Source organism: Pocillopora verrucosa, chromosome 10 (assembly GCF_036669915.1).
Source record: "Pocillopora verrucosa isolate sample1 chromosome 10, ASM3666991v2, whole genome shotgun sequence".
NCBI classification, from domain to species: Eukaryota; Metazoa; Cnidaria; class Anthozoa; order Scleractinia; family Pocilloporidae; genus Pocillopora; species Pocillopora verrucosa.
In genome coordinates this window covers 19,307,730-19,322,873 of record NC_089321.1, presented here as the reverse complement: position 1 = coordinate 19,322,873, position 15,144 = coordinate 19,307,730, and the positions used below count along the sequence as shown (strand labels likewise).

The 15,144-nt window shown below is 35.8% G+C and overlaps 1 protein-coding gene and 1 long non-coding RNA gene across 5 annotated transcripts; one reads left to right on the top strand and one right to left on the bottom strand.

Moving 5' to 3' along the window:
* Positions 1 to 2,508: 2,508 nt before the first annotated feature.
* LOC136283785 (uncharacterized) lies at positions 2,509 to 9,119 on the bottom strand. Of its 2 annotated transcripts, none has more exons than XR_010718906.1 (5): positions 8,570 to 9,119; positions 5,407 to 5,503; positions 4,647 to 4,721; positions 3,559 to 4,066; positions 2,509 to 2,880 (listed from the first exon to the last, which is right to left on the bottom strand). It is a non-coding gene; the product is annotated as an uncharacterized lncRNA (long non-coding RNA). The 2 variants fall into 2 exon arrangements; XR_010718905.1 differs by lacking the exon at positions 8,570 to 9,119 and adding an exon at positions 6,719 to 6,809.
* Positions 6,871 to 14,035, top strand: LOC131787035 (cystathionine gamma-lyase-like). 3 transcript variants are annotated; one of them, XR_010718904.1, is made up of 5 exons: positions 6,871 to 7,262; positions 7,341 to 7,422; positions 8,179 to 8,274; positions 9,070 to 9,158; positions 12,866 to 14,035. XR_010718904.1 is itself a non-coding variant. In XM_066172980.1 (4 exons), the coding sequence occupies exons 1-4, from the start codon at positions 7,014 to 7,016 to the stop codon at positions 12,871 to 12,873; spliced, it is 435 nt and encodes a 144-aa protein (XP_066029077.1). In that variant the 5' UTR covers positions 6,871 to 7,013; the 3' UTR covers positions 12,874 to 14,035. The 3 variants fall into 3 exon arrangements, 2 of the variants coding, with proteins under 2 accessions (XP_066029077.1, XP_066029076.1); XM_066172980.1 differs by lacking the exon at positions 9,070 to 9,158; XM_066172979.1 differs by lacking the exon at positions 12,866 to 14,035 and having other exon boundaries at positions 9,070 to 9,165.
* The last annotated feature ends 1,109 nt before the right edge of the window (positions 14,036 to 15,144 follow it).

Genomic DNA, 15,144 nt, shown 5'->3' with positions numbered 1-15,144 from the left:
AATTTGCCATTCATTCACGAACGTAATAAAGTGGCGCGAAAAGCGGTTGACGTCCAGCAGTTGATTGGCGATACCAATCAGCGTATTTTATATGATAAAAATTTGTTTTTGGTCATCTTCCCTTTAGCGTTACAGTTCTCTCAAATTTTTATTTTCCACTTTCACCGTGACAACGTTTCTAAATATAATAACGGTCAACTTTTTTTTACCGTAAACAACTCTCGCCAATTCTGCACTTAATATTTTTGCAGTCAAAAGCGTAAGTGTCCAGTGAAATTCAGAAGCGCTTTGGATGTCATCCCGATACAATCAGTATTTGAATAATAAAATCTGTTCCTTCCTTATATGAAAACGATGCTGATTCACAAAATCAAGATGAGTTTGTTCGTGTGTAGTCGAGTCCCGAACAAGTTAAAATGAGCATCCATCCCTCAGTTGTTTTCATTCACTGGCTTTCTCTCACATGCAAAGAAAATTTAATGTCATACCAAGATACTTCGCTATAAGCGATAACTTTCTCTGCTCTCAACGAACACCAATTTTTTTGCTGGTTGTTGCGTTGATATCTACGTATACTTTGTAATAACAAGTTGCACATATTCATCACCGGAGGGAGATACAAAGTTAAAGAAATCACACCAATGATATGTATTCTTTATGTATATTTTTTTCCAATTTTCATGTCTTTCGATTGTAATATGCAACATATTTCTTCATTAGCTTTCCTCACCTGAAGAGTACTTGCAATAAATTTAACTCCAATAAAGTTCTTTTCCAAGAAAAATACTTGACTTCTCGTTGTATCTAGAGAAAAGCATATTTAAATCGTATCGCGTGCTATAAAGAATTAAAGCGAATAATTGTATAATAGTTCCCTACGGATATGTGACGCACTTGATACTGGAATCAGAAATGCCGCAGCTTCGTAAATTCCTCATGGGAAGATAAATAAGCCACCTCAAGGTCTGGTATGTTTATTTACATGTCAGCATTGATATTTAATCTGTCGTTTAACCTGATCTGACGGATAGGGTTTTTTTTTTTCGGTCGTTGGTTAAAAATGATTTTTTCCTCTGTCACGAAAGAGCTTGAAATTTCCTTTCTATCATTATGTAATTTAAGACATGAAACTTTCGACATTGATGATCTAGGCAGTATGCAGGATGATCCTTTATGTATCCGCTGTATGTCTTGGCTCATTAACGAGAAATCCATAGCTATATGTGAGAACTTCAACTCGTAAAATCCGATGGTCTAAGATTCGATCCTGCGTTCGTGACGAGTAAATAAGATCGATATTTCTTTCATTCTAGTGTCTCATGTCTCAAATTATTTCTATTTGTATCTTTAGTCAATACCCGTTTATCTCATTCACTGCATTAGGTCGCTATGAACTTATTCTGTCCTCACCTTAGCTCCTATGAAAATGTGATTTGCCCCACAAGTGTGTAACAAAACGGTGCACTTGGTCACACCAGCAGTATTGAAAAAGCTGAATATGAACTCATCGAGCTCGAAACAGAAAATGGTGTATCATTGTTTATTTCGTGATCCATGATTGTATTTTGGAGCTATGCTGTTTCACTATTTATACGCCAAGTTTGGACAGGGCCTCATATTACATTTTTTAACTTTTCATTTTAATTAATCCGGAGTATAGCACGATGACATAAACATGCTATTTTTTCAATTTAATTTTATTTTTGCTGATGTGATGGTCGTTAAACCATCGCCTGCTTAGGTTGATCGAAGGGCGCTGGATTGCCATACGAGAGGTCCTGAAAGGACTGGGGAGAATGAGAAACACTCGTACTGAAAGCATAGTGAAGGAAATTTTCTTATTAAAGATGCGGGCGATTTGTCGGCCTGGAAACAGGAAAAGTTGACTAATAGTGCTGTAATTCGACGGGTGAGTGAAAAGAGATGACAGGAGGCCAAATTTAGCAAAAAGTTACTGTATAACGAATACGACTAAAAATGTAAGGAAAAATTAAATCTGATTTTCTCCGACCGGATAACGTGGAATTCTCGAAAATTGGGAAATTTCCGTCTGTTGGAATACAAATGGTAATGAGTTTTTTTTGGTTTGCCTAATCGAAAAAATTTCCAAAACGTGGCGGAAAATAATAAAAAACACAAAGGTATTTTAACTTCCCAATTTCTCCTGGCTACTACTATTGTAGGATGGAAAGTGGAGAAGGTATAGAATTAGAGGAAAAAAAAGAAAGGTGGTGCGGTGGATTAAAGCTTTCATTTAGCTTATTTTTTGTCAACAAATTAAACATTCCCATCCATAACGATCCAAACTAGCACAGAGATGACATCCCAACACTTTAATGTGAGCTGTGTTGAAATATATTACTGAAATGGCGTTGATGTTCAAAACTGAATGATAATAATAATAATAATAATAATAATAACAATAATAATAATAATGATAATATTAATAATAATAATAATAATAATGCAAAAGAAGCAAAAAACAGATTGATGTCAAAAGCACTTTGATATTACATCGCCGAACTTTCATATTTTATTTGATCTGTTGTCAATGCAATAAATTAACTACAATGGAAAATCAGTTTAGTAAGACAGGAGAATGAATGAAGCATCTTCATAATAATATCAAAGTAATTCCAAATCTTACAGAAATTTGACAACCTGTCAGAAGGCCATCCATGGTTTAATTGTTCAGTGAGTGAGAAATGTGTTCTTCCAAGGTCTTTTTGCTCTGTGTGTCACTGGCATTCATTTCAGTGTACGTAAAACCAAGCTCTTCACAAACCAGTTTTGCTGATGTGGTTTTACCAACTCCTGGGAAACCGGACACAAGAGCTGCCTTAAAGGACGACCCATCTTGGTCTTTGTTGAAAAAGGAAGCTGTACAAAATAAAAATACTTACAATTGTGATTCCATTACTAACATACTAACTACATGTATAAGTGACTGTCAAGTGAAATAAATTCATCAAAGTTCATAAGTTACAGCTCTTTAAAAAAATGTATCTCTGAATGTGGGAATTTAGAAACAATCTGGATTCAACTCAATTTAAGGTCTTCTGTAAAATATCTGTAGATTAAGGTTAGGTTCATGCACTAAACCCTTTTACTCCAAAGAGCTCACTATTACTTCTTACTGTCTGCCATCAAATTCATATGATTTGGATAATTTGGTATTGTATCAACTAATAATCCCCTAATTAATTTTTTTTATTCTCATAACTTGCCTGCTCAATATTGTATTGATGTTGTAAGGAGAAATCCTGTCTTGGTCTCTTATGGGAGTTAAAGGGTCAAAGGTAAAGTCAGCACTAGAGCCAGAGGACTAATCTTGTCAAAGCTTAAATTAATTTCAGTAGCATCAGGTGACTAGGAGAATTGCTACTCCCCCCCCCCTCCCCCACTAGAATGGTTCCCCTATCTGGTTACAACCCAAACTTTTTCATCTGCTTTCTGCGTCAGTTTGCCTGAACCGTTTGCATACTTGCCTGAAGAGAAGTTACATGTACATGTATTTGAGGGAAAAGCATCTTGACAATCAGATACATGTGTACTCACATTTAGAGGCTTCTTTCTATTCTTTTCCCAGTCTCTCAGCCAGTTCATCAGCTTTCTCATTTAGCTCTTATCACTCTGCTGACCAATAATCTGCTTCACTGCACAAGGTTGATATTTGTCTACCCATAACAGATTTGGTTCTCCTACACACTCACAAAAAAAATTACCTTTACGGTCAAAATTTCTGTAGATTAAAAAAATAAAGCAACAAAAAACAAAAAAACTGTACTTTCTTGTAACTCAATTTAAGTAACACAAACAAGTCTACAGGTGGAAGTACAGTAAAATGATCCAACAGATGAACCTAAAGGTGGGATTGAGTAGTGGTAAAACTGACAGGTGGGTGACTGGACAGAGGAGAACAAGGAGAAGAATTAAACCAGATGATTCTCCACAGCAATATCTTGATGGATGATACCTCTCTTTAACTTGCTGAACCTCTTTAGAAGCTACATTGTCTTTTTGTTTTGCAGACTCTTTAATTTGCTGGGTACAACTTCTTCCTCATCTGTAGAAACCACATCAAAATATAACTCAAGTGCTATAATATTCAAATTCTGTTCTAGGCAGAGTGGTCCAATGGTAAGTGTGTTGAACCCTGAATGAAGCAGATGGATATGTTTTCTTTGGCAAGCTAATACATAAGCAATGTTAAAGGTGATGCCATGTTAAAAAAACTGACATCATCTTACTGTGCCTCAAGCTCACCACACACTAAATATTTCCCTATCCAGCCCTCCCACTCCATCAATAAGCAGAGTCTGCTAAAAACCATTGTGCTGTACTTAGTCACATAAAAATATTTGGCCATCTTATTCATCATGAAAAGTATCCAAAATTTTTTCACATTCACATGAAATTCAAGACCATCACATTTCAAGATAAATAAAACCAAAGAAAAAAATTAAACCAAATTCATTATTTCACTCTTTCCAACTCGTTAATAAAACTGTTAATCCTATAAAAATTAAAAATATACATAATTATACAAAAGATGAAATCACAATTCCTGTGAAGATAAAGTCTCCACATCACCTTTCATGTAAAAAGTATAGGATACTCTCAATAAGTAGACATAATTTCTTTACCTGAGTCCAAGCTGATTGCGACTTCTACTTTTCTTAGCTTTTGAACTCTCTTCCATCTTTACTGATGTGGCTTTTCTGAAACAGAGATGAGTGAAAGAGAACCAGGTTCTGAATACAACCTGACATCAGTATCCATATTCTCCATACTGTTCTCTATGCATATTCTAAGGTATTGACAAGGAGAATTTATTTAATAATCAAGAGCTTCTATAGTTGGTGATCATATCCTTGACTCTTGACTCAGGGGTGATATTAGGGTCAGAGGTTAATTACAACTGTATAAAATGGAACAAAATTGAAAAAACAAATCACATACCTACGTAAAATAGGTATGTATTGTATTGTTATTGTATTGTACCTTATTTTTGGAGGAAGAGGATCTTCATCAGAATCTAACAGAGATGTAAGATTAATCTAGAAATAGGGTCAGGACATCATTGTGATGTTGTACATATCATTATGTGAATCTTTTTACATCATGTTTTCGTAATAATGCAAATTGCATTTGGAATTGACGAGGACACTGTACAGCACAGTACACCATTAAAACAAAAACAGAGGTGTAATAGTTTGTGTGGAGTCTCAACATCTGTTCCTTTTGAAACTGTTCATGTTCACCCTAAGGTAATTGTGAAGAAGAGCTCCCCAAAAAACCTATCGGCCTACCTTACCGACAGTCTACCGACAGCTAACCAACAGGTTACCGACAGGTTAAGAAAAAAGAAAATTGAAATTGTTGGTGTTCACACTAAAACATTACCTGAGTCAATACTGTTTTTTCCTTTCTTCTTCGTCTTCTGATTTTCTTTTGATTTTTGTTTTCAGGCAATGTCATCATCTTCACCTCTTGATAAACTCTGCCCAGCAAATTAACAATCACAAATGTGAGATAAATTAGCTTCTTTGGACCTAACAATGACAACTGGATAAGATCAAGAGGGGAGTTGTTCCTTGGAGCACAACTTTCTTACAAGACATTTTCTTCCAACTCAGAAAATCAAGAGAAGACACCAGGTGTAGAAACCAATCCCTCCCCCCCTTAAAGCCCCAGTCCACGCAGCTAGCCATGTAAGTTTTACTTTCCCACAGATCATGCAAATAAAAAAGGTGTGAGCTTGAGTTAAAAGGTAATTGCTAGTACATTGTTATGACAGCCATATTCCAGAATTGTCAGGTAAATTGCTCTTTTGTCAAGTGACCCATGTTTCATATATTATTAATATTGTCTATGTTATACCTATTTCTTGTTATTTCTATTTCCTATCTTATTTCCAATCTCGTAATTCGTCATTCCGTTCTTGATGTATTATGTTTGTAATACTTTACTTAGAAACCACTGGCAATGGCATGTAGATAGAAGAGTTCAGTCTAGTTATCAGGAAATTAAACTCATCTAAAATTTATTACTGGCATGTTGGTTACACCAGGCTTGTGGAAAAAATAGTCTGGGTAAGGTGAAGCCTCAAGGTTTCTTTATCAATCACCTTTCAAGTTGATGAACAATTTCATTTTCTCTTCAGTCTGAGTAAATGAAAGATTAACTAATACTTGTCAAAATTGTGAAATAAGCATTAGAGTTGCAGATTGCAACTACTCTGCAGAATTAGTAAGCTGCAGTTTGAACAAATTTGTGGGGAATGCTCAAGTCCTGTATATTTCGAACTTCAGTGAAATTTAGGTAGCAGTGTATCACATTACGCTGTTTAACCCTTAAACTCCCGTGTGATGTGATTTACATGTAACTTCTCCCCAAACTATTTATACAATATCCAACGAAAGAGTAGGTCGTTATCTTGATCTAACAACAAATTCCTATAACAAATGTACAAGGAAACGTCTAGAAACTAAAGAGGAGAATTAGCAAACAGATCTTGGGAGTTAAAGAATGAAGACAAAATTGCTTCATGTTATGACCTTGTTTAAGATAAAAAAAAAAAAAGGCAGAACATTGTAACTTGTCAGCCTCACTCAGCTACCCTGACATACTCAGGCAAACTATTGAAAATTATACCTACAAAGTTAGTTAACACACAGTACCATACCATTTCTCACATTTCAGTAAAGAAAGATACCTTGGGTTAGATATATGTAGTTGAATGAAACTCTTGGTTAAAACACGCCAGTGTGCTATTAAGAGGCCGCCATATTTAAATCCGAGGGGGCTCTGGAGCCGGCGGCGTGCGTGGCTAAAAACTGTTGGGGTGTGTTAGGGGGAGGGGACGGTTACATCGAGCTTTGAACCTTTCTTTTTGAGAATAATCTACTTGTTTTAGCATGGAGCCCGTTTGTTTTCTTTTAGAGAGCCAGTATGTTTGTCCATTTGAGTAATTTTGGGGAGATCAATGCATATCTTGAGCCGCAAATGCCATGATGATTGTGCAACGAAGCAGGTTGTTGTTGTTTAGAGTATTACGTCACTTTGTGCCCCGGTCTACCCTCTCCTCTCCTTCCAAGATGGCGAACGAAGCCGAACAAAAGAATCTCAAACCTTTTCCGCATTTCGGAACTTTGGCGATCCATGCTGGCCAAGAACCCGAACAGTGGAATTCTAGGGCAGTTGTGCCACCGATTTCGATGGCTACAACATTTAAACAGGATGACCCAGGAGTTCATCGTGTGAGTTTCTCGTTATCTTACGTGAAAAATTCGCAACGATCAACGCTGCTGTACCTCTGATCTTTCTGCTTCTTCTAGGGATTCGAATACTCGCGGTCGGGGAACCCTACCAGGAACTGCTTTGAGGCTTGCGTGGCGGCTTTGGAGGGTGCCAAGCATGGTAAGGAAATATAGCCTTTATCCTCCACGTGAACCCCACACGTGGATACAATTTTTGTTTTGGTTACTTATAAGGACATCACGATTAGTCCACATTATAAGCTTTAAAGAAAACAGAAATAATTGCTGGAAATATTTTGTCAAACTGGTTTTCAAAGTGATTTCTTCTAATGGAAAACGAACAAACATGTTTCTTGCCCCAGGGTTAGTTGGAATTGCTTTATGAGAAATCCTGGCCGGGGTATGAAAAAGTTTGATGGCAATCCCAATCGTTTTCATAAAAGAGCAGAGATCAGGAAACCCTAACAAATAACCTCAATTGTGAAAACTCTATAATACCTTTGTTATGCTCTCTGACCTCTCTCTTCAATAAACACATCACGTTTCTTTTTTGGGATTTGATGATTCTGGCAAGTTTTGAGACTCCCCCCCCCCCTTCCAATCTGGTGTTTCTGCTGACTATCCTAGGGGTGGGTAACAAGACATTTCCTGAACACGTAGTCCTACTGATGAATGTTACTTATGCAGTTGAGTGTACATGTGAACAATACAGACTTTGGCTTATTTATAAGAACTTTCAATGTGTCTGGTAATTCCACAACTAGAAATAGTCAGACTTAGGGGAGTATAGAGGGGAGAATGAATAATGAGAACTGACTAAGAAGTACCAGTATGTGTTACAAAATTATTATGAAATGTGCAAGTTGATATTAATAATTACTAATGGCACGACCTCTCTATTTCGACACATCCTTAGGCTTGGCTTCCTCTTCTGGTCTGTCAGCCACTATGTTATTGACTCACTTACTTAAGAGTGGGGAACACATTGTTTGCGTGGATGATGTATATGGAGGTATGCAGTGATTGAATAATATTTATATGATACTTAATAATTATTGGATAGTGTTGAGCAAAATCTTGAGATTTGGCAATGGGGAGCTGATAAATCATTTGCTTTTGACTGGGAAAAATAATTGTTTTTTAACACACTGACAATTCACAATATTTCAAGATTATGATGCTCAATAATTGTTTTACCATCAGACAACTGTTTTCAGGAATCACAACTTAAAGTTGTATTGTTAACAGCAAGACACAATAAATCTGTTGTAACTATCAAGAGTGACTTGCATCTTATTTCTACTTACAATATCACCCCTGAATCAGACGTCAAGGTCATGAGAATAAAGGAAATGACCACAAACTAAAGAAGCTCTTGACTGTTAAACAAACTCCCCTTGTCAGTACCTAGAAAAATATATAGAGAACAGTTTGGAGAACATGCATACTGATGTTAGGTTGTAAAGGGTTAAGCATGGGAAAACCATGTTGTAAAGTAGAGACAATGTTTTACCATTGATGATTTAAGGTTTTAATAACTTGATTCCTAATTAAAAAAGTACAAGAGAGATACACAAAAGTTACTGATTAAGCTGTAAGTGAATAAACACAGAAGACATACACAAAACTATTTATTATTATAATAAAGTACGTAAAGTATGCAGATTACGTAAAGTTAATGCTATTTAGGCTTAAGGTTGGAGTTCCTGTGGCATTCGTGAAATCCAAAAGGAAACCCATTTGTCTTACAAGTTTAATGTCTCATGTCACTGAATGCCATGAGTCTTTGTTTATCCTTTTCTTTCAGTTATTTACACTTGCCAAGAGTCTAGGTGGTTTTGAAAGCCTGACAGAATTACCCTTGCAAAATGGAGTTTGGAATTCCTAGGAATAAAGGTGTGAATTTTCAGAGTAAATTCGGACTGGGAATTCCTAGGAATTTGCAACCATAACAACTCTGGTTCCAAAAACCTAGAAATTCCTAGAAATTCCCAGAAATTCCAAGTTTATAGCCAACAGGACTTGGAATTCCTAGGAATTCCAACTCAGAGAACCAATGACTCTCCCTGAAAAGCTGTAAATCTAAAAAATTCCAAGGAATTTCTAGGAATTTTTAGGAATTTTTAAGAATTATTGAGAATTTTAAGCAAAAATTTGAGGCTAACGATAAAAAAAAATACTTTAAATTAAAAAAAACCCAGCTAAAATTCAAGTATTCAATGAAATTTATTTACAAGCTTAATTAAGGCTTACATGTAAAATATTTTTGATTAATTATTAACATCAACATGTGGTAATATTTGGATGGAATTTGATTTATTTTTCTTTACTTGAAAACTTCATACAGATTAATCCTCAACTACAGCTATTCATATAAAATATCCTAATCAATCATTAAATTTGGTTTGACACAAATTGTGAATAAAATCTGTTGATTCTTTTCCATAAAATACAATATCTTAAATTATATTTGAAAACCAAGCACTCCAGGAGTGAAGGGGTTAATTACAGATAAATAAAATTGATTTTTTTAATTAAAATCTTGTTGTAACTGTAACAATAAATTAGAATGAAGTTATCCTAAACTGCAAACTTAGCTGCTATTTGTATTTTTTTCCCTGGGCTCACAACGAGTTGGCCTTGAATGAGGTTGTCTGCAAGAAGCTTGACCATTTTGTATCTGGATTCCATGACATCTGAATTTGAAAAAAAATAATATATATAAATATATATATTTAAAGCTCAGACCAGGCCTTTAAGATGGCTATAAGGAAAAGGGCATTCATTGGATTTTCAAATCAAGAAATCTCTGTTATATTGAGTGACTTTTATATTGGAGTTAGTACATCTCTCCCATAGATTTTTACTAAAAAAAGGGCTGAATACATTATTTTGTTTTTACCAAGGAGGGCTTCTTTATGTAATAAGGTTTGTTTAATAACAGTTCCTATTATGAATCTTGAATGTTCCCAAACGTGACTAAAGGAATCTTGAAACCTTACTGATAGATTTATTTCATTGTAAAGCATAAGCTTAAGAAACTGCGGCATGCAAGTGACCGATTCGATTCTCAGAATTGTTCTAGTTTCAGTTGCACCGAGCGTTAGGTAAGCTTAATTCAACCCGTTACATCTATTCTTTTATATGATTTTGATCACGTAACGAATATCGCAATGTTTACTCACCACAAACTTTCAAAATCGTAGCTTTACAGATGGTCACTCGACCCTTGTTTGTACCAGTCAATATGTCAACTGTTGTCCCTTCTTTTAACTCCACGGCACCAACGGCTTTCTTATTTGTTTACAACACTCACGCTGTTCTCGTTTTCCCATTGAACCAAAATAAAAGCTATCTTTAGAAATGTTATACTAAGCAAAACAGTTGAGAAAAGCGATCAACCGATGAAAAGTAAATTCAAAGATGAGCGCCAAATGGAGTCTTCTTTGTTTCTGACCACGGGCATGATCACGTGGATCTTTTAGAACTTGTCATTGGCTAGCAAAGTGAATCCGCTGGCTTGCCGATTGTTACAACTTCATTCTGACTTCTAAGACCGGTTCTCTGCTTCTAGACGATGGATACCTTGGTGATATAAATAATGATGTGAGTTCACTCTATGTGGAAATAATCGACAAGAATCGATCGTACTACAAATGTACGATTTGTGGCCGAAAGTTGTCGAGGAAACAAAGACTCGAAACTCACTTGAGTTGTGTTCATGGCAAAGGTGAGAAATAACACAAGCCAATCACAGTTTTGAATGCGACTACAAATTGTCTTTTACCCTCACATTTATAAAAGAAGGATACCACATTAGGAAGTAAAAGAGATACATAGATGATCCCAGTGTACCAGTGCCTAAATCTACAAAGCTTGACCGTAGCAAGCGTTCAGTAACACGTTCCAACACCGCCATCTCGATTCCTCAGTCAGTCGTTTCCACTGAACTTAAAGCAGTGGTGACAACAGAGTAGAGTGCGTCTTATAAAGGAGAAACATTTGTTCAAGAGACAGAAGTAACTATATGCGATTATAGAGGTGCGTTGGAACTCTAGTCCAAAAATAGTTATGCACTGTCCGAAGTATAAAACAATTTTGTTGATAGCTGACAGACAGAGAAGAACAACAAGTAAACTTAAGAGCTGTTATTATTGAAATATATAAAGAAGGACTTGTATTTTGCACCAAAAATAAAAAGATGTAATATTTTTTGGGAGATCCAGTGATTGAGACATTTAAGAAATTAAGTTATGAAAGGAAACTTGGTATGTACTTCTCACTACTAACAAGTCTTGTTGACAAATATTTTCAGATCAGAGTTTCAAATAAAGTAAATTGAAGACGTCATTTAAAAGGTGTTTGTTCTAAAAGGGAACATTGACTACCTCTGTCTTGTCTGCATGCCAAATGTTTGCAAAGTGTGTGGATGATCCACAAGTATTGGAACTCTTACAAAAATGTTTTGCAAGAATAAAAACAGCAAAACAAATTACAGCAATTAGTCCCGAAAACAGAGCACAAAACCAAAAAAAAAAAAAAAACAGCAACAACAATCATGAAAAAAGAAAGATTAATTAGGTGTTGAATTTGTTTGTCTAAGGCATGAAATTTCTACTAAAAATAATATCAACAAAAATTCTCTGACAGTGTTTGAGGCTACTGAGCTTGACTGTTCCAAGTTTTTCTAACAAAGGCAACCAGTAATGTAGGTTAGGGAAGTAACTTATGTTCATAACTAACAAAGTTCTTTAAGTGTAGATAACAATGTAATTATTGTTAATTATTGTGGAAGTTGTGTACCAAGGAACAGCTAATGAATGTTTGATGATTTTGGCACATCAGTGAACATGAGACATTAACTTGCATCACAATAAAAATATTTTATGATCATGGAATCCAAGAGTCCTTTGAGGTTAGAAAGCAAATCTGTGATATGAGTACATTGAATTAATTGGCAATTTCCATTTAACATAATTGATTGCTGGTTCATGAGAAAATCAATATCAATGATTTACTAAAACTTAGTTTGATTAATAAATTTCATGATCTTTAAGTTATAAACATATACATGTATGTATATCTCTTGGTAAGTTTTGTATAGCATACCTTTTATTGAGCCAAAGTTTAAAGCCTCTGAAATTACTCCTTTTCTTGAAACCTTCGCATTCAAGGTATTGAGAATTTCTTAGAATTTTTGTGGACCTCAGGGTATTTAAATTGCCTCAAATTCAATTCCCAGAAATTCCCAAGAATTCCACCCTTCTTAAATTTTAGGTAGTTTGTATAGCTGAGAATTCCTAGGTATTCCTTGGAATTCCAAGTCCTCACAAAACTGGAGTCTTCCTTTCACAGAAATTCCCAGTAATTCCAAGCTTTTTAGATCAAAGTTAATTTGCATAGTTGGGAATTTTTTAGAATTCCTAGGAATTCCTAGGAATTCCCAGAAAACTGGGAATTCAGTTTGCAAGGGTACTATAAGTTCTGCATGCACTTAAAACAACTAGCAAAGACTGTAAGAATGATTGGTTGAAAAGATATTGACTTGGGAATGGAAAGAAAAGTTCATGAAAATCATGGATCTTTTGTTGGTTTATTTTCAGGGCAATAATGACCCATACATCAGTTCCTGCAGATCAAAGGGAAGTATTAGGAATATCAGAAACACTGGTGAATATGATATCACTCATGGTCGGCATGGACAGCAATAGTTATTTTGTTTAAGAATCTGAGACTGCCGGCAGTCTCTTTTTCTCTTGTTTTGGACCAAGCTTTGGGCAACAAGAGAATTGGACTTGAAACAACAAGTCTGGTCCCAAGGAAAACATTGATAACATGTTTCATTTTATCAATAGTTTGATACTGCTGGCAGACTTGTTTACTCTTGCTTTGCATTAAGCTGGTCCCAAAGAACACATTAATAAGTTTTGTTTTATCAAGAGTCTGAGACTGCTGTCAGTCTCTTTCTCTCTTTGCTTAGACCAAGCTCTTGGTGAGAAGAGATTTTTCACTTGCCAGTGACAAGTCTTGTCCCAAAGGAAACATTTAATAACAAGTTTTGTTTCATTAAGAGTTTGAGAGTGCAGGCAGTCTCTTATCCTCTTGGCTTGTACCAACTGAGCTCTTGATGAGAAGAGATTCACATGAGACAAAGGCAAGAAAAAGGAGAGTTCTTGTCCAGATGATAACTATTTGTGAATTACCATAGGAGTCCTCTCTAGTTGTAAAATATTATAAGAAGATAAACTGGTTTCTAGTCGTTTTCAAGAATCCTAATATTTCCTGAGATGGATGGAGTAGCAAAGCGTTACATAAGTATGACTAATTACTTCTTTTCCTTCAGCAAAGTAGGAATAAAAGAAATAGGTATTCCTCACAAGCTCCATTTTGGTTTAAATTGGCTGGCTTCGCTGAGATGAGTTAACTCTGTGACCCCTATGAGTGACTAGCAACTTATTTTATCCCTAAAACTAGACCCTGTGAGCAGGGTAACTGGGATACCTAGATGGTACTGGATCCTTGGAATCAAGTGTAGTGATACTACGGGTGTCAGACTAGTATACTGAAATAGTGCGCTCAAGTCTGGCCAAGGGCATACACCTATTTCAAAACATAGGCATGCTATGCGTGCAAGAGTTCCTTTTTTGTAGGGTGGGTGGATTACTTGAAACATTGTGAGTGATGTCTACATTCTTACAAAAGGAGAGAAGAATATTAATGTGGGAAAGAACGAAAATGTCGAATTACCTCACTCACAGGTATTTTGTGGTAGATTATGTGTGTTTTGCGAATAAATGTAACCAAAAATAAACTGTATTGGCGCCACGGATACCTGTTAGTAAAAAATGCAGACAGCAGACTGCAGACCGGATACAAAATATAGACTGCAGACTGCAGAGTGGGTACAAAATGCAGACTAAGAATCTGAAGAGTTTTTACGTCTGGTATATAATAACATGTCATGTTACAGCTTACCGAGCGTCACGCAATCGCTTTTCTGCAATCCGCCTTCACGATTATTTGCACTATTGTGGAATATTCCTGGCCCATTTCTTGATGAAAATCGATCGCAATATTATTTCAAGCCTTCAATACAGTCTTCTTACTTTGCGCGCGAGTTGGTTGGTGTGATGTCTGTACAGATTTTATCAACGTAATAAAAGTAGATGATGTGAACAACAGCGATGGTAAAGCAAGCTTAAAACGGTAGAAATCGCCAGAAAATACAACGGATACACAGGGTATGAGTAAGTTTTATTAATTTTACGAGAAAAATGTTCATATTTCGAAATATGTATCGTTGTAAATCGACCATACTTCGTTCCCTGCACTATTCCTTATAACGTGCAGTTCCTCTCGTAACTTAACACAGAGTCACACAACGCGTGTTGAATTAATCGTTGGCTTTTTCTCGAGACGTGAGCTTGGGCCGCTTGTGACAAGACAATTGCGTAAACAATATTTAACATAACATTATACACAAAAAAAGCACAGGGTTTTGGATCACGTATTTATTAAAAAAGAATATCCATACAACTACAATGAAAACAAACATAAGATTCACCTTTCTGATCGTGAAATTAATATCATTCGTACTGTTATCGTAGCTACATTCCTTGCCATCAAGTGAATCCAACATGTCGTCTTTCTTCACAAGCAGTTTGCATCCCATATGGTTATGTTCTTCAGTCTCACGGTAGTAGCGTTGTTCAATAGATTGCATAGAGTATATGCAGTTTGGTTTCAGATTTCAGATTTTGCTTTTTACAACAAGTGAACGTTTTTCAACTAAGACATTGGCATACTTAGCAGACAAGACATTCAAGGCATTCAAGGCTTTCAAGCGTTCGCGACTCAATCCGTTCCAAAATTACCGCTCAAT